Source organism: Pogoniulus pusillus, chromosome 23 (assembly GCF_015220805.1).
Source record: "Pogoniulus pusillus isolate bPogPus1 chromosome 23, bPogPus1.pri, whole genome shotgun sequence".
Lineage (NCBI taxonomy): Eukaryota > Metazoa > Chordata > Aves > Piciformes > Lybiidae > Pogoniulus > Pogoniulus pusillus.
Genome location: NC_087286.1, coordinates 7,678,042 through 7,704,589, shown reverse-complemented (window position 1 = coordinate 7,704,589; position 26,548 = coordinate 7,678,042). Strand labels below are relative to the sequence as shown.

General features: G+C 46.8%; 1 protein-coding gene across 1 annotated transcript in view; it reads left to right on the top strand.

Moving 5' to 3' along the window:
• The window catches only part of GPR158 (G protein-coupled receptor 158), a 214,895-nt gene that overhangs the window by 88,110 nt on the left and 100,237 nt on the right, over positions 1 to 26,548 (top strand). Inside the window, exons 3-4 of the mRNA XM_064162477.1 lie at positions 4,327 to 4,429; positions 7,507 to 7,724. Coding sequence (XP_064018547.1) covers positions 4,327 to 4,429; positions 7,507 to 7,724 — 321 coding nt within the window. The remainder of the gene's footprint in view (positions 1 to 4,326; positions 4,430 to 7,506; positions 7,725 to 26,548) is intronic.

Below are 26,548 nucleotides of genomic sequence, written 5' to 3'. Positions count from 1 at the left end.
ATACCTTCCATTTTGCACTGACTATATAATTTAAAGCATACTCTGTTAAACCTGGGAGCTGCTACATTATGCAAACACTGTAGAGCTTGAAATATGAACTTTGGCAAAGCAGGGGACAGCCAGCAGGGATGAATGTGCTGTGTGATTTGTATAGATGCCTATTTCTCTCCTTTGAGCAAATATTATGGTAAAGCTGCTCTGATTCGTAACCAAGCAGGCTCTAAGAACTACCAGCTGGAAGTCAAAGCGGTGCAAAATCACTTCAGGAGTGTGATGTCCTGAAGGGCCCATTAGAGGTAGGCTCATTCTTGGCTTGGATTAGAAGTGCTGTGTTCAGCAGGAGCAGGGAGGTGGTTGTGCCCTGGTACTCAGCTCAGGTGAGGCCACACCTCCAGTGTTGTGTTCAGTTTTGGGCACTTCATTACAAGAGGGATGTGGAGGTGCTGGAGCCAGTGCAGAGGACGGCGAGGAAGCTGTGAAGGGCCTGGAGAGTAAATCTGATGAGGAGAGACAGAGGGAGCTGAGGCTGTTTAGTTTGAAGAGGAGGAGGCTAAGGGGAGACCTTATGGCTGTCTACAGCTGCCTGAAAGGATGTTAGGAGAGGCTGCTGCTGGTCTCTACCCACAGGTAATAAGTGACAGAACAAGAGGAAATGGCCTTAAGTTGCCACTGGGTGGGTATGGACTGGACATCAGGAAACATTTTTTCCCAGCAAGAGTGGTCAGCCACTGGAATGAGCTGCCCAGGAAGGTGGTGGAGTCACCAACCCTGGGTGTGTTTAAAAGTCGTTTGGATGTGCTGCTTGAGGATATGGTTTAAGGGTGAACTTTGTAGAGTAGGGATAATGGTTGGACTTGATCCTGGGGGTCTTTTCCAACCAGAATGTTTCTGTGATAGCTACATCCATCTTTCACTGTTTTCCTTGGCATTGGCTGTGGGGCATGTAAGAGATGTGATGCAAACCTAAATGGGAGCTTCTGGTCTAACCCAAAGTAGCTGCTCTCCTGAGTTAAATCAAGCTTGGTTTTTAAAAAGCTGATCACCACTGATGGATTCCTCAACTACTCAGGGATACAGGGGGGTGATCAGAGTCACAGAATGCATTGGGTTCAGAGGACCTTTAAAGATCAGCTAGTCCAACTTCCCTGCAGTCAGCAGGGCCATCCCCAACTACACCAGGTTGCTCCAAGCTATATCAAGCTTGACCTTGAATGTCTCCAGGAGTGGGGCCTCCACTACCTCCCTGGGAAACCCTCTCCTGTGTTTCACCACTCTCAGAGCAAAGAACTTCTTCCTTCTAGTGTCCAGTCCGAATCTACTCTGCTCTAGTTTAAAACCACTGTCCTCATCCTGTCACTGCAAGCCCTTCTAAACAGTCCCTCCCCAGCATTCCTGTAGCCCACTTTCAGATACTGAAAGGCTGCTCTAAGGTCTCCCTGGATCCTTCTCTTCTCCAGGATGAACAGACCCAACTCTCTCAGCCTGTCTTTATAGGAGAGGTGCTCCAGCCCTCTGATCATTTTTGGGACCCTCTTCTGGACCCCTTCCATCAGGTCCACATCCTTCTTGTGGTGTGCACCCCAAAGCTATTCCCTGAGCTTTGCTTTCACATTTAAAATGAAATCTGAAACCAGGGCAGTTTTGTGCTTCCATTTTTGCTTTTGTGGAGGTGGATATTTTTCACACATTGGCTTTTTTCGATGCTCCAAGTTCTATATGGATCAAATCTTAAGTAACTTAGCTACAGACAAATACTTTAACTGGTTGTGTCTACAGTGTCTGCTGTGGGTTGTTCAGTCTCTGTGCTCCTGGCTGCCTGAAGCCTGTGACTGACGCTGTGGGCTGCTGTGGCTGCATGAGTACAGCTTTGCTGGGCTCAGGTTCCGAGGCCACAGAAAGGTAGGGGTTGAAAGGCACCTCTGGAGATGATCTAGTCCACCCCCACTGCCAGAGCTGGTTCACCTAGAGCAGATTGCACAGGATGGCATCCAGGCAGGTTTTGAATGACTCTGGATATGGAGACTCCACCCCATCTCTGGGCAGCCTGCTCCAGGCTCCAGCACCCTTAAATTAAAGAAGTTCCTCCTCATATTTATGTGAAACTTCTGATGTTCCAGTTTGCACCTGTCCCTCCTTGTCCTGTCACTGGGCACCACTGAAAAAAGCCTGGTGCCATCCTCCTGGCTCCCACCCTTAGAGTATTCACCAGCGTCTCTGAGATCCCACCTCAGTCTTCCCTTTGCCAGATTAATCAGTCCCAATTCCCTCAGTCTTACCCCATCACAGAGAGGTTCCAGTCCCCTTATCTTTGTAGCCCTTTTCTGCACCTTTGTTAGATGGAACTTCTTACATTCAAGCTTGTGCCCATCACCTCTTGTCCTGTCCCTGGGCACCACTGAAAGCAGACAGGCCCCTTCCCTCCTCCACCCCCCTTTTACATATTTATAAGCAGTTATGAGATCCACCTTCAGTCCTCTCTTCTCAAGGCTAAAAAGCCCCAAGTCCCTCAACCTTTCGCTGGATGCCACTTGTCAGGGCAACAACAGAGGTTGCTTGCCTGTGTCTGCTGCATGTTATGTGGCTTCCCCCACAGCCAGCCAGGAAAAGCTTCTAATTAAACAATCTGGGGTTAGTTTGCTGAACTACTGTATCCCAGCAAACACTTACTCAGTTTTATTACCTTTTTCACCATAATATTTACCACCATTGGCTGATACAAAGTTAGCTGTTAAATTGATTGTAAAGGAATGGTAAAACCATTCTCTCCTGGAAGAACCTTTGGCCATGTGGTAGTTAGTGTTCTCCCTGCTTACCTCTTGCAATCCCCTAGCAAAAGTCAGACTGGGAATAGTTAATAGTTTTATTTCACAGTATCATCAGGGTTGGAAGAGACCTCACAGATCATCAAGTCCAACCCTTTACCACAGAGCTCAAGGCTAGACCATGGCACCAAGTGCCACGTCCAACCTTGCTGAGCACTGTAGAATTTGGGAGTTTGAAACTGCATCTTGAGGGGTCTAGGCTGCTTTCTCTCCTTCACTCCATCCCTCCTTTCAACAGATTGATGTTCTGGTCCCTATTACACTTCTGTTTTCTAAGGTGTGAATTGGAGCTGCCAAAGGCTGGAAGCAGGGATAACATAAAGATTAGTTTCATAGAGTGGCCGAGGTGAAAGGGACCTTAAAGATCATCTAGTACCAGCCCCCTTGCCACTGGCATGGACACCTCATACCAGACCAAGTTCCTCAGTGTCCCATCTAGCCTGTTTTTAAACTCTTCCAGGGATGAGGTGTCCACAACTTCTCTGGGTAGCCTGTCCCAGTGTCTTATCACACTCACTGTAAAGAACTTCTTCCTAATGTCTGATCTAAACCTACCCTGCTCTAGTTTCAAACCCTTCCCCCTTGTCCTATTACAAGGAGCCCTTATTAAAAGTCCTTCCCTGTAACCCCCTTCAGGTACTGGAAAGCTGCTCTAAGGTTTCTTCTACAGGGTGAACAGACCCAACTCTTTCAGCCTGTCTTCAGAGGTGCTCCAACCCTCTGATCATCTTCATGGCCTCCTCTGGACTCTCTCCAACAGTTCCATGTCCTCACTGTGTCAGGGACTTGAGCAGATGGGTCTCACAGGAGCAGAGTAGAGGGGCAGAATGAGCTCCCTTGATCTGTTGGGCACGCATCTTTTGACTCAGCCCAGGGTACATATTGCTTCCTTGAAAAGGGACAAGAGAGCTTAGAATCATGGGGCTGCCTGTGGTGTAAGCTTCTTAACTTTCACCTCGGTGGGCTAGAGGCCTGCAGGTATTTTCACTAACCTATTGCTGACTTTCTTTTGCCTGTGTCAGTGTCCAGTCCAGCACAATCCCCATCGAGGTGGGTGCGCCAGCAGGTGCTGCCTGCAGAAGGTTGGTGGCTTGGCTGCCGCTTTATTTCTCACGTAGCATATGAGCTCCAACCATCTGAAACCCACCTGCTGTGCTGGGGAGAAGCGCTGGAAACTCACCAGGAGGAAACCACAGCTGTCTGCTGTCCTACCTAGAGCTAACAGGCCAGAGTCAGATTTGGCACTTGGTTGGTTCATCAGTGGGACAGGCTGGAGCGCAGCTGTCTTTGCTCTCTGCTGCTGCTGAGCAGCAAGAAGAACACCACCCCCAAAAAAAAGTTTATATAACAAGAAAAGCAAAGGAGGAAAATGCTGTCAGACCTGTTTTTTTTTCTTAGCTGTCTGCTGAGAGTGTCTTGCAGTGTTTTTATGGTCGGATGTGTGTCTGAGCACGCTGTTGTATGATCCTCTGCATGACGTTTCTGTTTTCTTCCTTCCTCGCAGTGCATGCCAATTAAAGGCCTTGGATTTGTGCTCGGAGCCTACAAATGTATTTGCAAGGCTGGATTCTATCATCCCAACATCTTCTCAGTGAACAGCTTTCAGAGTAAGTGCCTTTGCTTGAGTCTTTTAAAAAGAAAAGAAAACAGAGCTAGCATGAATAATGCAGGGCTCCTTTTTATCCTTGTCAGGGTTAGACAGTTAACTTCCAGTGGTTTGCAACTCTGGGATTATGTAATCACTTAAGGAGTTCTAGCCCTTTGGTTTGTCATTCACCATACTCTTGAGGATGCTGGAAAACATACCCCCTTGAAGGAGACTTGATTTGTAAATAAGAAACATGAAAAGCAGTTTTGCTGTGGGGAAACAGATTGCTGGGGTCTGTGCCCAAGCACAAGGATTGAGGAAATTAACCTCATCGTTTTCTCTTTGGTCAGGGCAAACCAGAATGCCCTCACCTCTGGCTTGGTGCAGGCTTTCGTTGAGCATGAGCCAAAGGAGCATCCAAACTCTTCTAGCTGCTGGTGGGGTATGGCTCAGACCTGAAAGTGTGGCTGGCTGTGTGCTATGGATGATTTATAGCCTACACTTGTCTGGGACACACATCACAGAATAGCCTAGACTGGAAAAGACCTTTGAGATCATCTGCTCTACTCATTAGCCTGGCACTGACAACTTAAGTAAAACATATCCCTGAGCACCATGTCTACAAAACTCCTGAGTAACTCTAGGGACAGGGACTCCACCAACCCCCCAGGCAAACTGATCCAATGCCTGAGAACCCTTTCAATGAAGAAAGTCTTCCTAATATCCAACCTGAACTTCCCCTGGCATAACTAGGTCTTTGTGGCCCTTTGATGTACCCTTTCACACAGTTCATCTTCTGTCTTGAACTGGGGAGAAGTTCCAATCCTAGGATATCTTCAGGATTAATGCTCCTTAGAGGCTCTTAACCTGCTTGGGATGCCCAAGTGCAGCTATTTTCTAACATTTCCATTCCTGCCTCCCACAGTCCAGGTCAGAAAGACATGACCTCTCTTCTTGCTGTCTGTTTGTACCTAAGAAAATCTGGCTACCACCGTGAGTCAGACCTGCTCTGCTATGCTCAAGTTTCCATCATCTTTGTTCAGAACAAAGCTCCAAAGACAAATCCCCAATCTTCATGAAAAATACCAGCCTGTTCTCTGCTCACTGCAGGGTGTGGGAGCAAAGCATCCCACACCAAGGATGAGGAGCACAGGGCTGCTGGAACAGACTGAGATGTGCAACCTCTATGCCCTTTTCCCAGGCTTTGCCTGCCAGCAGAATGCTCATGCACAGCGATTCGAGAAAGCAAGAAGTAATCACCCTGGTAGATAACCTTCTGCTTCAAATGCTGCAAGCTAAAAGCCTGCAGTGAGTTCCATGCTGCATGTGCAGCAGAGGTGGAATAGACTGCCTTGAGCTACGACTAGGCAAGGCATGGTTCCCTGTGTGCACTGACACAGGAGGATTTCAGTCAAGGATCCTGGGGCAGTTCTCCATTCTGGTGGAAAGTGAGTTGTCATCACACAGCATTGACCTGGCTTTAGCCAAGTTCTCTTGTTTATGGGTGCTCACAGAATAGTAGGGGTTAGAAGGGACCTCTGGAGATCATCTAGTCCAACCCTGCTGCTGTAGCAGGTTGGCTAGAGCAGGTTGCACAGAAACATCCAGGTGGGTTTTGGAAAGTCTTCAGAGAAGGAAACTCCATAACCTCTGTGGGTAGCCTGCTCCAAGGCTCCAGCACCCTCAAAGCTTTTCCTTAAGTTTGTATCCTAAGCCTATCTTGCTTGTAGCAGACATTTCAAGCAAATTTACTTCTTTTTTTTTCCCTTCATCTTTTTCTTTCACCTTTTTATTCCCTTAGTTGCCTGCAGGGTAAGCAGTCTGCCAGGGATTTACAGGCAAGTGTTCACGGATCAGATAAAGTAGGAATCCTCTTGTGTGCTCTGTCAGTGGCTTCACTTTGATGGGTGAGATGTCAGCTCAGGAATCATTGATCTGTGCAGACAGAATATTGACTTGCCAATAGGTTTTCCAGGTTCCCCAGCGTGGTTGTATGAACAATGAATGCTCTGCTTTGTGTAAGGGTAAGGGTGCTGCTTTGGCTCTGGGAATGGGCTGGTGCAATCATGCAACAACATGCTGAACAAATGGTAATTAGGAAAGGCTTTATCTAATTTGAAGCTAATTAATTCACTAGATAGCATCTTTATGAGACTGAGGAACAGCCTGAAGTGGGAGCAGAGCTTGTACTGTGAACATGAAGTAGTTCATGGGTGTGCTCTTCATGTGCCTGTGTAAAATCCTTTCCTTGTTCCCAAATCTGGATGTAGTTTTTCCTCCACTCAGAAGTCTCCTTATTTCCCATGAAGATTTAGCCCACTTTAAATACAATGGGAAAGTATTTGGTGTTTAGTAAGCTCACCTAAATGGGTCTGCATCTTCTGAAAGAGGCAGAAGAGGGTGAAATGAAAGAAGCAGCCCTGACAAACCATTCTGGGACTTCATGAGAGAGGCCAGCTGGAAAGATGAAGGAGCCAGCAGAAGACTCTTTTGCTGCTGTAGGGCTGACCTGGATGAGGGAAGTGATTCTCCCTCCTCTTCTCTGCTCTCATTAAACCCCACATGGAGTACTGCATCCAGGTCCGGTGTCCCCAGCCTAAAAAGGACATCAGGCTGCTGGAGTGGGTCTGGAGGAGGTCACAGATATAATCAGAGGGCTGGAAAACCTCCCCTATGGGCACAGACTGGGAGATTTGGGGCTGTTCAACCTGGAGAAGAGAAGGTTCTGTGGAAACCTTACAGCAGCCTTCCAGTACCTGATAAGGGGCTGTAAGAAAGCTGGAGATGGACTTTTGACAAGGGCTTGTAGTGACAAGGGAATGGATTGAAGCTGGAAGAGGGGAGAATTAGACTGAGTATTAGGAAGAAATTCTTCCCAGTGAGGGTGGTGAGACACTGAACAGGTCGATGTCCCTTCCCTGGAGCTGTTCAAGAGGGACCTTGAGCAGCTTTTTCTGGTAGGAGATGTCCCTGCCCATGAGAGGGGAGTTGGAACTCGATGACCTTCGAGGTCCTGCCCAACCCAAACCATTCTGTGAGTCTGTGAAACTGCTCACCCTGTACAACTGAAGCTGTCTCCCCTGCTGGTACTTTCAGGGAAGGAAGCAGAGAATCGCTTCACTGGTGGGGAACTGTCCGAGGAAGTCTACACCTGCCTGCCCTGCAGGGAAGGATGTGCCTACTGTACAGACGATAGCCCCTGCTACGCTCAGGAGGACAAGTACCTGCGGCTGGCCATCATCTCCTTCCAGACGCTCTGCATGCTGCTGGACTTCATCAGCATGCTGCTAGTCTACCATTTTCGGAAGGCAAAGGTAAGCAGACCTGTTCGGTGTTGATATTCCTGCCCCTTGTGTGCTGCAGGATCCCTTCTGTAGGCATCCAGTTCCGGGGCCCCCACTTCAAGAGGAACATAGAACTGCTTGAGGGAGTCCAGCGCAGAGCCACGCAATTGATGAAGGGAATGAAACATCTCTCCTATGAACAGAGCCTGAGGGAGCTGGGGCCCTTTAGCTTGGAGAGGAGGAGACTCAGAGATGAATCATAGAATCAACCAGGTTGGAAGAGACCTCCGAGATCATTCAGTCCAACCTGGCACCCAGCCCTATCCAGTCAACCAGATCATGGCACTAAGTGCCTCAGCCAGGCTTTTCTTGAAGACCTCCAGGGATGGTGACTCCACCACCTCCCTGGGCAGCCCATTCCAATGCCAATCACTCTCTCTGGCAACAACTTCCTCCTAACATCCAGCCTAGACCTCCCCCAACACAGCTTGAGACTGTGTCCCCTTGTTCTATTGCTGGTTGCCTGGGAGAAGAGACCAACCCCACCTGGCTACAGACTCCCTTCAGGTAGTTGTAGACAGCAATGAGCTCTGCCCTGAGCCTCCTCTTCTGCAGGCTGCATACCCCCAGCTCCCTCAGCCTCTCCTCATAGGGTTTGTGTTCCAGGCCCTTCACCAGCTTTGTTGCCCTTCTCTGGACACCTTCCAGCACCTCAGCATCTCTCTTGAATTGAGGGGCATAGAACTGGACACAGCACTCAATGACCATCACTCTACCTCCAAAGAACACAGCAATGAGAGTAGAGGCATTTTCACCAACTACTGCCAGAGTGTCACTGGTAGAATGTGTCAGTGCCACTTCTGTTTTGACATGCTCTTTATTGCTAATCCAGGGTGTAGTAGTAATGATGATCTACAGGGGAACTTGGTAAATATCAACCAAATTGGTTCCACAAGTGAAAAATCATGACAAAAGGAACAGTAATAAATATGCATAGCTTACAGCAAGCCAGTTGAGTGGCTTCTAAAAGCCAGGCTTTTCTTTAGGGGGAAGCCTTAGAAGTCTCTGAAGCTTTAGGTCCTCTTTTTGAACTTCTAAAGGTTCCTCTAAAGAGTTCTCTTCAGACTCCTGAAAGAACTCCTCTGTGGAACTGCTTAATTATTTGCTCTGGAGTGAGCTACTGCTTGCATTAATAGCAGTAGAGGAGGAATGGAAGGCAGAAAATGTGACATCTGTGTTTGTAGAGACTTCCTGTAATGGTGACAGGAACTAAAGGTCAGTAGGTCCAACTTAGATGCTTGCAGATTCATGGAATCAGTAATGAAAAAATAGAACTAGTGGGTCATGGATAGGTGTGGGCAGTGGGCTTTTGTGAGAATGTGACTCCCTGCAAATGTATTTATAGCCCTGTGAAGGTGGATTATGAGCATGTGAATATGAGACTACTTTTTCCCAGGTCTGCCACCAAAAACAATCATAAAAAATATGATGGCAAGGGTCTAGCTGAGCTACACATCTTGTACCTACCAAGAGATGACAGAGGGAGAGGCAGTGCAGGAATTAATGGTATGAAATTGTGGAGTCTTCTTCTCTGGGGACTTTGAAGGCCTGTCTGAATGTGTTGCTCTGTGATCTCTGCTAGATTGTGTGGTCCTGCTCTGGCAGGGGGGTTGGACTGGATGATCTCCTTGCGTCCCTTCCAACCCCTAACATCCTGTGAGCCTGTGAAATCAGGTAAGACAGGGAGATGTTGGATAGACTCTAGTGCAGGTCACACAGGAACACATCCAGCATGCGGTCACCAAGCTGTGCGAGGAGAAGTTGAAGGTATCACTAGAGGTTGTTCAAGAGATCTCTCAAGTGGCTACCAAAAGTCAATTAGGTGTTTTACACAACTTGCAGTTGCTTTGTGTCACTCCTTGGCAGGGAGTATGATGCATCCCAAAGTGTAAATCAATTCAAATAGAGTCTGTGAGGAACCATGGAGGATATTTCCAGTATGGGCTGTCTAAATACGGTGGAGTTTGTGAAACATCTGCTGCAGGAAGTCCATCCTTTTTATTGTTGGAAACTGGGTCACTCTCTGCTCTTCTTCTTTAATGCAGCACAGGCCATGACCTGAGGGTAGGAACTGGAGTCTGGATCAGAACAGCATTCCTGCATTCTGTTGGCAAGGATTCACTGAGGTGTATTCCATGCCTCCTCTTGGAAGCACTGTAGTTACTCAGGGACATGCACATTTGAAAGGTGGCAAAACACAATGCAACTGATATGTCCAAGACACAGCTATTCCAAAATTTCACTGATACCAGTGGCCAAAGTCTTGGCATTGCCAACCTGTAAATGAAACTGCAAGTTAGTGACATCAGGCAGTAGTCAGCATTGCAGGCAGTACAAAATAGAACTGCAGAAAGCTACTGTGAGAAGGCTCAGATGATGCTGAGGAATTCATTGGAAGCTTTGTCAACACAGAACCACAGAAATATCTAGGCTGGAAAATAATACCCTGGAGGTATTTAAAAGGAGACTGGATGTGGCACTTAGTGCCATGGTTTAATTAATTAGGAGGGTTAGGTGACAGGTTGGACTCCATCCCAAAGAGCTTTTCCAACCTAGCTGATTCTCTGAGGGAGCTGTCAGGTGGAATACAACTGCTGCAAGGAATTGTAAGTGTCTTTAAGAAATGCTAAGAACCACTACAAGCAATGAGAGTAGAGCAGCTGATCTCAGCCAAGGGTGGAAGAGACTGATTGCTGCTTTGGTGATGAAGGAGAGATGCCAGCCTTGACTCACACTACATCTCTTCAGAAGGGTCTTGCTTGCTGTGAATTCTTGTTCAGATTAAGAGTAAAGGGTTCAGAACAGTTGCACTGAAGCCAAGCTGCTTTGCCATTGTCTTTTCCTCATCATGGACTGTGCTGCTGCCAGCTTCTGAGTGGGAAGGAGAACCCCAGGTGTGTGGGAGGAAACCTCTGAGGGATCTTTCTGTCTTCCTGACGTGTCTTGGCCAGCATCTCTGGATGTAAATCCAGCACGCCAAGGTAAAGCTGACAGCAGCCAGCATGCTTTGAGAGGATGCTTTTCAGCTCTGAAAAATAATGGAGAAAAACGCTTAGAGGAGTTTCCAGAACAGCAGTTTGGGTTGGTGGTGTCTTCTGGCATTAGCAGTGATGGAGGACTGTGATAGAGCCCAGTGAAATGAGGGGCTTTGCCCTAGTCAAGGCCATTTCTATTCCTAAAGATTAAAAATGTATAACTAGAAAAGGTTTTATTTCACTGGTGTCGTTCTCCCCCTTCCCCCTCCCCCCCAATTTGTCAATACTCAAAGGCTGCTGGAAATACAGAATCATAGAATCAGCCAGGTTGGAAGAGACCTCCAAGCTCATCCACTCCAACCTAGCACCCAGCCCTAACCCATCAACCAGACCATGGCACTAAGTGCCTCAGCCAGGCTTTTCTTGAACACCCCCAGGGACGGTGACTCCACCACCTCCCTGGGCAGCCCATTCCAATGCCAGTCACTCTCTGTGAAGAACTTCCTCCTAACATCCAGCCTAGACCTCTCCCAGCACAACTTGAGGCTGTGTCCCCTTGTTCTGTTGGTGTTTGCCTGGCAGAAGAGACCAACCCCACCTGGCTACAGCCTCCCTTCAGGTAGTTGTAGACAGCAATGAGATCTGCCCTGAGCCTCCTCTTCTGCAGGCTGCACACCCCCAGCTCCCTCAGCCTCTCCTCACAGGGCTGTGCTCCAGGCCCCTCACAGCTTTGTCGCCCTCCTGTGGACACCTTCCAGCACCTCAACATCTCTCTTGAATTGAGGAGCCCAGAACTGGACACAACACTCAAGGTGTGGCCTGAGCAGTGCTGAGCACAGGGGCAGAATAACCTCCCTTGTCCTGCTGCCCACACTGCTCCTGAGCCAGCCCAGGATGCCATTGACTCTCCTGCCCACCTGGGCACACTGCTGCCTTATCTTCAGCCTACTGTCTACCAGTACCCCCAGGTCTCTTTCTGCCTGGCTGCTATCCAGCCACTCTGTCCCCAGCCTGTAGTGCTGCTTGGGTTTGTTGTGGCCAAAGTGTAGAACCCTGCAAGTGGCCTTATTCAATCTCATCCCATTGGTCTCTGCCCACCCATCCAGCCTGTCAGGGTCCCTCTGCAGGGTTCTACTACCTTCCACTTGCTCGACACCTGCTCCTAGCTTGCTGTCACCTGCAATCTTACTGACAATGGACTCTATCCCCTCATCCAGATCATCAGTAAAGATATTGAACAGGACTGGGCCCAGCACTGATCTGTGGGGGTCACCACTAGTGACAGCCACCAGCTGGATGTGGCACCATTCACCACCACTCTCTGGGCTCAGCCCTTTAGCCAGTTCTTGACCCGTATCAGAGTGGATAGAGCTCCAAGACCCATATCAGAGCAGATAGAGCTGCCAGCTTTTCCAGGAGCTTGTTGTGGCAAATACCTTTAATGAGAAGAGGAAATCAAATATCTGGAACACTGATCAAGAGGAAAAAAACAAACAGTTAACAAGACCCCATGGGTAGTCATCAACAGGAATAAATCATTTCACCTCTCTTGAGGGAGCTGTGGCAAATTAACAGCAACTGCCTGGTTTTACGTGGTTGTTAGTCTCTGTTGAATACAGATTTACAGTGTTTGGAGTTCATAGATGCTCTCTGCCCTCACTTTCCTGTTTTTCCATTTAGTGTAAATACATCTAAGTGTTCTGCTAAATCCTATTCCAGCTCTATGAAGACAACCCTGAAATTTGCACTTTCAAACACTGCCTGAAACTGCACGTAGGTGGAAAGGCAACATACAAACAAGTGCTGCACTTCCCCTTTCTAGCACTGAAAAACCAACCAGGGATATCTGTCTGTGCTCCTGTAGTGCAGCCATGAGAGGAGGCAGGAATTCAGAGGGAGATAATCAGAGGCTATTGATGTCTGATCCATCTTTAAATATTAAAGCATGCTGGCTTTGCAAACATACCTTTTTCTTTTTGGCTAATGTAAATCAGCTAATCCCTCATTTTTAACTCTACAGTGGCATCTTGATGTGCTTATGCCTGGATGCCTTTCATCTTTGGTGCACATTCTGCTTTTCTTCTCCCTAAACATTGATTTCTGACATTTCAACTGAAGTGGAAACTTGATAGCGGGAAGAGATGTTGTGCAGATGGAGCAGCTGCCTCTCCATGCTGTGCTGGTGGGCATAGAGAATCACAGAAACAGCAGGTTGGAAAAGCCCCTCAGGATCACCAAATCCAACCCAGAACCACCACCTGGTGGCCTTCTATGAACAGGTCACAACATTAATAGATGAGGGGTGAGCAACTGATGGCATTTACCTGGACCTGAGCAAGGCCTTTGGCACTGTCCCACACCACGTCCTGGTCTCCAGGCTGGTGACACATGGGTTTGATGAAATGGATAAAGAACTAGCTTGATGGCTGCACCCAAAGAGTGGCTGTCAATGGCTACATGGCCAAGTAGAGGCCAATGCCAAGCTGAGTCTCTCAGGGATCAGTCCTGGGACCAGTCTTGTTCAACATCTTTGTGGGTGCCATGGAGAGAGGCACTGAGTGCAGCCTCAGCAAGTTTGCTGATGATACCAAGCTGTGTGGTGCAGCAGACAGGCTGGAGGGCAGGAATCCATCCAGAGGGACCTGGACAGGATGGAAAGGGGGGCACAAGCCAACCTCATGAGGTTCAACAAGACCAAGCACAAGGTCCTGCAGCTGGGTCGAGGCAATGCCAAGCACAAATCCAGGCTGGGCAGGGAGTGGCTGGAGAGCAGCCCTGAGGAGAGGGACATGGCAGTGCTGGTGGAGGAGAAGCTCAACAGGAGCCAGCAGTGTGCACTTGCAGCCCAGAAAGCCAAGCAGAGCCTGGGCTGCAGCAGGAGAAGTGTGGCCAGCAGGGCCAGGGAGGTGATGCTCCCTCTCTACTGTGCTCTGCTGTGACCCCACCTGGAGTACTGCATCCAGTTCTGGAGCCACTATTGCAAGAAGGGTGTGGAGATGCTGGAGTGTGTCCAGAGAAGGACCACTGGGATGATCAGAGCGCTGCAGCACCCTTGTCCAATCTAAACCTCCCCAGCCTCAGCTTGAGGCCATTCCCCCTTGTTCTGTCTCCAGTTACCTGTGAAAAGAGACCAGCAGCAGCCTCTCCACACTGTCCCTTCAGGTAGCTGTAGACAGCCATGAGGTCTTCCCTCAGCCTCCTCTTCAAACTAACCATCTCCAGCTCCCTCAGTCGCTCTTCATAAGATATATTCTCCAGGCCCTACCTGGGTTGGAAGGGACCACAAGGATCATCCAGTTCCAACGCCTCTGCTGTGGGCAGGGACACCCTACCCTAGATCAGGCTGGCCACAGCCTCACCCAGCCTGGCTTTAAACACCTCCAGCCATGGGGCCTCAACCACTTCCCTGGGCAACCCATTCCAGCCTCTCACCACTCTCATAGAGAAGAACTTCCTCCTCATGTCCAGTCAATCTCCTCACCTCCAGCTTTGCTCCATTCCCCTCAGTCCTGTCACTACCTGATAGCCTAAAAAGTCCCTCCCCAGCTCTTTTGTAGGCCCCCTTCAGACACTGGAAGGCCACAAGAAGGTCACCTGGGAGCCTCCTCTTCTCCAGACTGAACAGCCCCAACTCTTTCAGTCTGTCCCTGTAGGAGAGCACAGCACCTTTCCCATCCAGAAAATAGACATCATTTACCAGGAGGTGCACTGCCTTCAGTGTGATGTGAGTCAGCCACAGACATGTTTGCTCTTCATTGGCATTGAGAGCAATCACTGGCTCTTAATTTCTTGACCTTAATGTCTTGCTACTTAAGACTTTGCAGTCTATGAATCATTGCCACCTTTTCTTCTGCCAGTACTCTACAGAACTCTACAACATAGAGCTCCAGAGTTCAAAATAGTGGTACTGAGAGTGATGCACTTTCAGTGTAGGGTGCTGGCCAGGAAGATAGCTGTCACCAGAGACAAGGCTGTAGGAGCCTTTAATTGTATTACATTATAATTCCACTTGCAGAATAAATTGTGTAAAATAAAGGTAATTGAATCCTTGAATTTCAGCATTTATTTTCCAACAGCAAGAGCTATTATAGCCCAGAATAGTTTTGTCCAAAGCTGTTTCAGGGCTGGAAATGAGACTGAGCAAACAGATTGCTGGTGCTTTCTGAGTCTTCTACTTGTGACCCTAGTATGGAGGGCAAGTAGACTGAGTGGTCTGTCCCATGGTAATAAGCTTGCCCCACTGATTCTTTGATGCAGCTGCATTCACCTGAAGTTAGGGTTGGACTCGATGATCTCTTTGGGTCCCTTCCAACCCCTGACATCCTGTGAAGTTTCACTTGAATGTGTGAATGGACATTTACAGATTTGCTGGGGAGGGACTTCCTATCACATCAGCAGAATAATAGCAACATGATTATTTATTTATCCTGCTACTTGCTTTGGAGTTGTCTACAGCTGCAAACCTTCCTGGTACAATCAATAGCAATAGCAGGGTCCCTGGTGGCTAGCATGAGGTCTTTGGTGTGTTGCCCTTGCCAGGAGCAGACTTCTTTTTGTCTCAGAAGAAATGTTCCAAGTGTGAACCCAATTTGTAGTGGAGAAGTTTTTCAACCGAGAAAGCTTGCAGAAGTCATTTGCTTGATGAGCTTTTTGTTTCTGGGAGGAGCATTTGGTGGAGAGAAAGGGTCAAGATTTGGGATTGAAACACAGTATTTAGTGCAGCTGGAATTGGCATTCCAGTGTGCCACTGTCTGGACCTCATAGTGAAAATCAGCATCGCTAAGGAGAAACTCATTTGAAGATGAGAAAATAATTTGGGGTTTCTTTTCTGAAGCTTCACTCCAGGAGAAGAAAGAAATGGCTTAAATGGAGAGACTTGGAAAACAATGCCAGGAAAAAATAAGCATGAGAACTTTGAAAGGGCAGAAGTAAAGCTGCTTTGGCAGCTGTAGTGGAGGAAGACCTTGCTTTCTTCACTAAATGTTACCTTTTATTATTGTAGAACTTTAATGGTGCCAGCCTCAGAGAAACTCACATGGTGGAAGCTGAAGGCAGATCATTCAGACCAATACATATGCCCATTTTTCATTCTTCTCTTCGTTTCTGTGGGCTGAAGTTGAAGGTTTATAGCTCACAGGCAGCAGCCTTCTGCTGTCAGCTTCTCTTTAGGACTCCATGCTGTGAACACAGTCAGATTGCTTTCTGCCTTCCCTGTCCTAGCCGTGCTTCCCTCCCTCTGTCTGGCATAAAATCTGGACGTTTTTCTCTGACTTCTTCTCATCAATATAGCTGAAAAGAAGCCTTGATCTCTTCCTGCTTCCCTCTAAGATATGCCAGCTACTACTTGCTTAGTTACTCCAGCAACCTGGTTGTTGTCGAACATCATTTTGTACTCTGGAATGCACTTTATCTTTGGCTCTGTCTAAGCCTTGCTGAACTCTGAGTTCCCTGGTAATAGATGTTTTAAGTCCACAGACTTAAAATTCTTGTCTCTTCTTGCTGTCTTGTGCCTTGACTATTGCACCTGGCCTTGGCAATGGTGGTCATGACCTGCTTCTGTCTGTTCAGAATGATGTTGCAAATGGCTTTCTGTCTTGACACTGTGCCTTGTCCTCTTTGCACTTCCCTGTTGAATGTGTACACGAGCTGCACCTCATGGTACCTGAACTCCCATGTGAGCTTTTCTGCCTCTCACAGTATCACAGTATCATCAGGGTTGGAAGAGACCTCACAGATCATCAAGTCCAACCCTTTACCACAGAGCTCAAGGCCAGACCATGGCACCAAGTGCCACATCCAATCCTGCCTTGAACAGCCCCAGGGATGGCGACTCCACCACCTCCCCGGGCAGCCCATTCCAGTGTCCAATGACTCTCTCAGTGAAGAACTTTCTCCTCACCTCCAGCCTACATTTCCCCTGGTGCAGCCTGAGGCTGTGTCCTCTCATTCTGGTGCTGGCCACCTGAGAGAAGAGAGCAACCTCCTCCTGGCCACAACCTCCCCTCAGGTAGTTGTAGACAGCAATAAGGTCACCCCTGAGCCTCCTCTTCTCCAGGCTAACCAATCCCAGCTCCCTCAGCCTCTCCTTGTAGGGCTGTGCTCAAGGCCTCTCCCCAGCCTCGTCGCCCTTCTCTGGACATGCTCAAGCATCTCAATGTCCCTCCTAAACTGGGGGGCCCAGAACTGAACACAGTACTCAAGGTGTGGTCTAACCAGTGCAGAGTACAGGGGCAGAATGACCTCCCTGCTCCTGCTGACCACACCATTCCTGATGCAAGCCAGGATGCCACTGGCTCTCTTGGCCACCTGGGCACACTGCTGGCTCTCCTGATGCCATTTCTTTGATGCAGCCTCCCCTCCTCATGGTCTTGTTACAAAAATGCTTCTTGTTCCCTTCATTCTCTCCTCAAGCTTGGTAGAGGCTTTTTGAGAGTATCTCCTGCCCTCCATATCACCTCTTCAGATTCAAGTACTGACTGGTAGGCTGGTACTACTGATCCTTTCTTATGATATGTGGCATTGTCTTCTTGTTATGGTGTTCTTCCCAACCTGACCTGGGGCTGGAGCTTTCAGCAATACAATGGTAGAAAGAAAAGTTGCACATAGGAATGTTTTGTTCCAAGGCTACTGTGCTTTTATTTGCAATGAACAGTACAGTGCATGTTCTAAACTTAATGAGAGATACAAATGTAGGGAGCTGGAAAGTCTCACCACTTGGGGGATTTGTCAGACCCAGTCATAATCTTTGTTTTGAGCAGTTTTGTAAAGAAAAAGAGGTTTGGGTTACCTCAAAGCTTCAGAATTCTGTGTTTGATTTCAAATGAGTATTGTGTTCTTCATCTACAGTTTATTTGCTTTCTCAGTCATGTGAATAACGAGATTCTTTTAAATCTTCACCAGATACTTTCTACCTCTTCTTAGCCCATTCCATGTTTCCTCTGAAATGTTATGAATCTTGAGCTTTGAAGTCTGGTTGGTTTTTCCTCCTGTGGTTTACTTTAAACTCTTCCTTTTTACATAGCATCACAGGACCGTTCTGTTTGGAGATCATTAATGCAGCACTGCTAAGTCCATCACTAAACCATGCCCCTCGGTACCACAGCTACACATCTTTGAAACACCTCTAGGGATGGGAACTCCACCACTTACCTGGACAGCTTGTTCCAATGCCTGGCAATCTTTTCAGTGGAGCAATTTTTCCTGTTGTCCAACCTAAACCTTCCCTGGCATAACTTGAGGTTGTTTCCTCATGTCCTGTCACTTGGTAGAAGACACTCACCTTGCTACAGCTGGCTTCAATCCACTTGTAGAAAGCAATAAGTTCTCCTCCCTTCCAGCCTGCTTTCCCCCATACTCAGCAACTCCAGTTCCCTTATTGCTGCTCACCAGACCTTTCACCAGCTTTATTGCTCTTCTCTGCACCTGCTTCAGCACCTCAATATCACTTTCATAGTGAGAGCCCCAAAACCAAACCCAGTACTCAAGGTGTGGCCTCACCAATGCCAAGCACAGGGGGACTGATCACTTCCCTCCTCCTGCTGGCCATGCTATTTCTAATACAAGGCAGGATATTGTTGGTCTTCTTGGCCACCTGGGCACACTGCTTGCCCATGAGTGAACCATAGTTTATACAGATTGTTTCAGTGAGCCATTGTGCTGTCTTCTGTGATGCGTGATGCCAATGCCATGCTGAGCATGGAAGCTGAAATTCACTTCGAGTGGTTTGTTGACAAACTAAGTCAGGGGAACATGCTGACTGAGCCCCACCTCCTGCTCAAGGATTTTGGTGTCTTCCATCAGATTTTTGTATGTTCTGTTTGATCTCTAGCTGATTAAACAACTCTTGATATTAAAATGTAGACTTAATAATTGCAACAGGCTCTCAACGTGATTTTGATGATCATTTCACATCACTGAGTATCAGGGGCTGGAAGGCACCTCAAGAGATCATCTAGTTCAAAAAGTTCAGCTTTTAAATTAACCATAGGGTTATGCACAGACTGAGCTTAGGCAGTGTTTACCTCATTGCTGGTTTTCCTTCACTGATGGAAATCGCTTGGTGAGAACCAGGTATTTTGATGTAAGCAATCTGCCCCCAGGGAAGCAACTCCTGCTCTTGCAGGAAAAGATGTCCCTGGGACATGAACCATTTTCACTGTGAGAGTTCTTCACCAGCAAATAAGATCTTTTTTTCCACGTTATGTCTTCCAAGTGATGTAGTGCAACCTACCTACACTAAGACCTAGGATTGAAAATGCAAGACAGCTTCTCTTCACCATATTCCAGGCTGGCAAGTTTCATTACTTGTGTAACAGAAAGCATCAAGGGCCACAGGGATTGGAAAAATAAAGTATCTGGGGATTTCTTGGATCCCTGGCACCTTGTGCACTTTTATTGCATCTGAGTTATGATTGATGACTGCTTGACCTTTGCTGTTCCTATTTCTTTTTTTCAAGTAAAAAGTAAATTTAATAATTATATTCTATTTGAGCTCAGCTCTGCTCTAACCAGCAATACAAATACATATATATATATATTGACCTTTGTGTAAGCATTCTTTAAAAGAAAATGAAAAAGGATGAGGATTATATTTATTTGGCTCAGGAATGCTGCACAAACCCTGCAAATGCCAGGAAACTCTGACAGCTTGCCAAGGTGGCACAGAGCTGTAGGGGCCTGTCTCTGGCATATTGGCTTTGTTGAGCAAAGCAGTGTAGTTGCCATCCACATCCTGTTAGGAGGTTACCATTCCAATAGGACAATTCTCCTGAGAAGTATTTGTCAGTGTGGTAAGAGGTTGAGCAGGACACAGAATTTCATGTTGCTTGCTTTAGGAAGAAGATCTCAGAAGAGATCCTACTTTTTCTCCTTTTAAGTAAGGAGTTTCTTGCAGTTAGCTGGGGGTGAGTAGCTTGAATTGGGCGCTTCAACCAGCAGTGATGTACTGAAAGCAGAGCCTTCTTATGGCATTTGACTGGTCATTCATAGAATGGGTTGGGGACCATAGAAGGGAAGGGACCTTGAAGATCATCTAGGCTCAACCCCCATGCCACGGGCAGTCAAGTTCCCACTAGCCCAAATTGCTCAAGGCCTCATTCAGCCTGGTCTTGAACACCTTCATGGAGGGGACAGCCATGACCTCTCCTGAGCAACCTGTTCCAGTGTGTCACCACCCTCACTGGAAAGAATTTCTTCCTAGTATTTAGTCTAAATCTGCCCTCTTCCAGCTTCAGTGATTTCCCTCTCATCCTTTCACTGCAAGCCCTTGCAAAAAGTCCCTTCCCAGCTTTCTTGTAGATGTCCTTCAGCCTGAACCATTAACCCCTCAGCCTAGCAATACACAAACCAAAACTTAACTCTATAGGATACCCTGTACAGTGTAATAAGTATGAATGTCCTCATACTTATGCCTAGTGTACATACCTGTGTCCAGTAGATCAGGGGAGGTTCTTCTCCCCCTCTACCCAACCCTAGGTAGACATTATCTGGAATGCTGTGTACAGTTTGGGACTCTTCAGTTCAAGAGAGACAGGAAACTACTGGAGAGAGTCTAAGAGACAGCTACAAGGAAGTTTGAGAGACTGGAGCATCTGTCTTACAAGGAAAGACTGAGAGACCTGTGGCTGTGTAGTCTGGAGAAGAGAGGGCTGAGAGGGGACTTCATCAATGTCTGCAAACACCTGAAGGTTGGACTGGCTGGTCCTGGTGGTCCTTTCCAACCATAGCAATTCATAGTGATTAGATGAGCTACTGAGGGATTTGGGTTAGTCAAGGCCTTGTCAGTGTGAAACTAATGATTGGACTCAATGAGCTTGAAGGTCTTTTCCAATCTAAGCAATTCTGTGATTCAGTGGCCAAGAGGAGGAAGACAGTCTCTTTAGAGTGGTACCCAGTGAGAATGAGGGGCAATGGACTTAAACTCAGTCATAGGAAGTTCCATCTCAACATGAGAAAGTTTTTTTTTACTGTGAGGGTAGCAGAGCACTGGAGCAGACTGCCCAGAGGGGCTCTGGAGTTCCCACCTCTAGAGATCTTCAAAACCCACCTGGATGCATTCCTCTGTGGCCTCCCCTAAGTGGTCCTGCTTTGGAGGGTTGGATGCAGTGATCTCTGGAGATCCCTTCCAACCCCCACCATTCTCTGTGTGTTGTATTCAAAGGTGAGATTGAACCAATGAAATAGTGTTTGTGCCCTATCCTTTGGGTACACCTGTTCAACTGGCAGGAGGGTGTAAGGACTAGATGTCATAGTAATACTACAACTACCTGAAGGGAGGATGTAGCCAGGTGGGGATTGGTCTCTTCTCCCAGGCAACCAGCAATAGAACAAGGGGACACAGTCTCAAGTTGTGCTGGGGAAAGTATAGGCTGGATGTTAGGAGGAAGTTCTTCACAGAGAGAGTGATTGGCATTGGAATGGGCTGCCCAGGGAGGTGGTGGAGTCACCATCCCTAAAGGTGTTCAAGCAAAGACTGGATGAGGCACTTAGTGCCATGGTCTAGTTGACTGGATAGGGCTGGGGGATAGGTTGGACTGGATGATCTTGGAAGTCTCTTCCAACCTGGTTTATTCTATGATTCAAAACCTGTCCTCACTTTTCTTCCCCCTAATAATCCCTCGCAGACCTTGCCTGTCTGTAAGCCAAGCTCGCTTTCTTTGCAGAGGGACATTTTCACTGAGTCACAGCCCTCTTTGGTCATTCTTAATATTGCAGACCTGGCAGAACTGTTTGATGGAAATGAAACAAAAGTCAAGATCTGCCAATCCTTTCCCCTCACTGTGCTTCCACTGTGCCATGCTGGTGAGAAATCTGCAGGCTGCTTGGCCTGACACCATAAGCCTACAGTTCTGTTAACTGATGATATGCAACATAGGAGACACAGAATCACACTAGTTTCATTTTGGCTTTGATCTCAGATTTTTTTTCTCCCCTCTGAAAATACTTTGACACTCCTATCACTGACTTTGTGCCATGCCATTCAGAAATTCAGTGCTAATTAATGCCACTGTGTTTCCTGGATTGATTTGGACCACAGAGAATTGCAGTGCAGTATCTTCTGTCGTTATTTATCCATCAGGTTAGCCTTTTGCTTTGTTACACTTGAGGCAGCTTGGCCAGCTGCTTTTTGGGGGTTTTAATATATACAATTTCTCTCATGTAAATAATTGCTAAGCATTTCTTTCTTTTCCAATCTGGATGTTTCTGTGATTCTGATGTATGACCCTTCAGCAGCACCCAGCAGGCCCTTTCCTGATGTGGTTTGCCAGGACTTCCCTTTCCTGATGTGGTTTGCCACAGAAATGGTGTCACTTGTGAGATCCAGGGATCTCAAAGGCTGCTTTTATGGGCTAAACTGTATGGACAGACTGAAGGCTGAGCACATCTCAAGGCATAATAGAATCATAGAATCAACCAGGTTGGAATGCAGCCCTTCACAAGCAATTTTGCAGACGTTCCCAAACCTGCCTTGCACTTTGCTAGCTGTCCCTTTTGGGGACTTCCTATGAATTTACTGGAACTGGCTTAGTGGAACTTACTGGTCAGTGTAGAGCTGAAGAGTGGTAGCTACACTAAAAAGAATCTGGCTGAGGATGAAAAAGATGGTAGAGAGCAGAGCAAACTTGTCTTGATCTTTAGTTTAACACATGCTGTACTATTTTAACTGCTTTCCTTTGGATTGATCCCAGTATTGCTGGGTAGAGGCTGGATTGAAGTAATACCTAATTCAGTTGCTGTTTTTCCTCGTTTGACTTAATCCATATTACTCTTCCTCTTTCTCATTAATTTTAGCTAAGATCTCCATATATTTTTTATAAACCAACCTAGGGAATGGGGGGGGGAACGTGTGGTAAGGGTAGCTAAGCTAAGCATGGATGTATGAAACTAGAAGCCAAATAAATTGCTGTGTCTCTTAGGGATCAACAATGTGTAACCATTAATTGAGACAGGGGAAAGCAGGAAGGACACTTTTACTGACACAAATAAGTAAAGAGAAGTAAAACCCCAAAAGGGAAATGAGCTCACAGACAAAGCAGCCATAAACAAGCTGTACACAAGATGAACAGCCAGAGAAATAAATAAGCAGAAACCAAAATAAATGCCAACAAGCAAGGCTGATGGGGAGGAAAAAACAAAAACACAAACCCAAGCAGCTGTTAAGGAAGAGAAAAAGAAATTGAGCAAATGTTGCATGCAAGTGGAAGAAAATCCCACTTAGGGCTGTGTCCTAAAATGCCCTGCCAGAGTTTTGGTTGCGTGGACAGTGTAGGTGGGCACCAGCTGGTGGAGGTTTTAGAGTCAGAGAATTGTTTTGGTTGGGAAAGACCTCTAAGATCATCGAGTCCAACCATCAACCCAACACCACCATGGCCAGCAAACCACAGGCTTCTTGAACATCTCCAGGGATAGTGACTCCACCACCTCCCTGGGCAGCCTGTTCCAATCCCTGACCACTCTTGCAGCAAAGAAATTCTTCCTATCTCCAACCTAAACCTCCCCTGGCACAATTTCAGGCCATTTTCCCTTGTCCTGTCCCTTGATCCCTGGGAGAAGAGACCAAGCCCCACCAAGCCTCCTTTGAGAAAGGTCCAGAGAGCCGAAAGGTCTCCCCTCAGCCTCCTTTTCTTCAGACTAGACACCCCCATTTCCCTCAGCTGCTCCTCACCAGCCCCATACTCCAGACCCTTCACCAGCTTTGTTGCCCTTCTCTGGACCTGCTCCAGCCCCTCAGTGTCCTTCTTGGCATGAGAGGCCCAAACTGAACCAGTGTTTGAATTGTGGCCTCACCAATGCCAAGCACAGCAGCACAATCACTTCCCTACCCCTGCTGGGAGTTACCATTTGTTTCCATCCTTTCATTTGTTGTCTTGCCAGAGCAGAAGCTGTAGGTTGCAGGTTCCCATGGAGTCAGCTGTTTATGATGCTGTCCATAGCATCAGGGACCTGTATCTGTCAAGTCTCTGCCAGAGAGGATTCAACTTTTGGTGGAGCCTGGTGGAAATGCTGTCTGTTTCATACAGCATCAGTAAGTGCTGGGAACTCAACATCCTAAAATGTTGTTGGAGGCAAATTTAAACCTTTTCTAAGCACTCTAAGCCTTGTGTTTCATTCACTGCACACAAAATGTAACATCACAGCCTAAATACCACTGTGAAGTGTGAAATAACTCATGCTGCCATTTCTGCTTTATGACAAACATTTCTGCTTTCTGCTCTGTATGTCAAAGCAGTGTGCATGATCCATGGCTTCAAATGTTTGAGCCATTAAATAATGGGGAGCTTGGTCAATTCTTAATTAAAATAGCCTTGAGATGTTAGAATCATAGAATCAGAGTTGGAAGGTACCACAAAGATCATCTAGTTCCAACCCCCTTGCCATGGGCAAGGACACCTCACACTAGATCAGGTTGTCTAGAGCCACATCCAGCCTGGCTTTAAACACCTCCAGGGGTGGGGCTCCCTAGGCAACCTGTCCAGGGTCTCACCACTCTCATGGTGAAGAACTTCTTCTTAACATCCAGTCTGAATCTACCCATTTCTAGCTTTGTTCCATTCCCCCCAGTCCTATCCCTACCTGACAGCCTAAAGAGTCCCTCCCCAGCTTTCTTGTAGGCCCCCTTAAGACACTGAAAGGCCACAATAAGGTCACTTCAGAGCCTTCACCTCTCCAGACCGAACAGCCTCAACTCCCTTAGTCTCTCCTCATAGGCGAGATGCTGCAGCCCTCTGATCATCCTTGTGTTGCATTTAATGGTTTCATAACTGACCTCCAAACGTTTACTTTCATCTTTCTGCTGTGCTATTAGATCAGAGGTGTCTACAGAAAGAGTTTTGAGGACTTGTCTGGATGTATTGATTTTTATAGTGCCACTTGAAGAAGTTGGATGCATCTAAATACAGAAATATGGGTGCATGAGCAATTTTATTACAGCAGCCATAAAAGATAGTGTCATCCCTTTGGGTCTTTATTTATTGTGTATTTATTGCTTTTAACAAATGAGTGTCTCACAAATACAGAATCAATGTGTTTGGGGCAATATTTTGTCTGTTTAGATGCATGTTTTGTGAGGGTCTGTCTGGAGCATTCCTCTAGATGAAGCAAGGCAGGGCTGTTCCACAGGGAAATGCAGTAGAAGAGTGCTGGATCATCTTTGCATTAGCAGACTGGAGGGTAAGGCTCCTCATCTAGCCAAGGGATTGAAATAAATGATATAAAGCACTTAGTTGAATTTGATATGCCTTTGAAGAATGGAATTACTCAAGCCTGAAAAACCTGACAGGGCATTTCAGTTGCTGGATTCCCAGATTTTGGCATTTGGGGTTGTGCTTGCTCTTTATACAACATCATAATAGAGGAGGGGAAAGTAAATCTTCTGATATGATTTACAAGAACCCAGAGTAAATGTAAGCTGCACTTGTAGGTCAGTACTCAGATTTCAGCAGTTGCTAAGACAGGCACTGCAGTTCTGTTCAGAAAGATAAATGGAGTGGTTGAGTGATTTGTTGGTGCTGGAAATCTGAGCAAGGTTAGAGAGTCACTGAATTTTTGTCAAGAAAATGCCATCAAGTCTTTTGCAAGCAGAAACTGAACCCCACTAAAAACTTATTTGTCTCTAAATCCATTCAGACAGATTTTTTTTTAAAGTCATTTTGGTTGGAAAAGACCTTTAAGATCATCAAGTCCAACTGCTGACTACCAAATCTGGTGCTAAGTAATGTCCCTCAGCGTCACCTCTCTGCCTCTTTTCAACACCTCTAAGGATGGGGATTCAACCACCTCCATGGGGAGCCTGTTCCAGTGGTTGAGAACCCTTTCAGAGAAGAAGTTTCTGGTGATCTTCAACCTAAACCTTCCCTGGGGCAAGTTTGGGCCATTTTCTCTTTTGTTACTAGGGAAAAGAGACCAACATCCACCTCACTACAGCCTCCTTTTGGGAGCTGTAGAGAGCAAGAAGGTCTCCCCTCTCTACCTTGCTTCTGCAATATAAGCCTCACCCATCTAAAACCATTAGAGAAATTGCCATGAGCTATTGATTCCAGCCCACAAGAGGATTCTGTGATGGGAAGGAAGGTGATTTGACAAAAGATTTTTGGCAAAGCCTCTTCTGCTGTCCTGCCTGCTGGCATTGCTCACAGTGGGGTGAAAGCACTGCCTTCTCCCAGCCCAGCATATGGAACAATCTGTCAGGAGAAAGAGATGATCAGAGGAATGGGAAGCAGGGTTGATGTTTTGCCTTGAAGTTCAGGCACAGATGCACGATACATAAATCATCCAATGGATTGGAATACACTTTGCATTGGGAAAAAGAATTGATTTTTCTTTTAATTGATTTTTTGGTTTAATTGAGAATGTAAGAAAGCTCTGATGGAGCTCAGACTGAGTGAGGAAATGGCATGTTGTTTTACAACCCCTGACAAGTTAACATCTTTGTGCAAAATTTCAGGGAAAATAAAGGTGCTTCCAACCTAGAAGCACACTCTGTAATCAGCAAGATTGAAGGATATTCATATGTGTTACAGAAGTCAAATCATTCACTGAGTCAAAATGTTCAAGGGGCTTCTTGAAGTTTCAATAGTACAGGACAAATTCTGCAGCTCAGTTCCTGTCTTTAATTCCCCTGATCCATAATTCTTCACTTTTGAGAGCAATTTTAGCAGTTTCCAAATGCACCGAGGTAATGTGTGTTGAGTAGTATTTAACAGAGGGAAGAGTGATGTTTTAAATTGGATTTTGTAAAACACAAGCACTGTAATGGGCCTGTGAATAAAAGAGTGCGAAGGATGCCACTGTGACAGGCAGCTTAATGCTGTGCTTTAATAA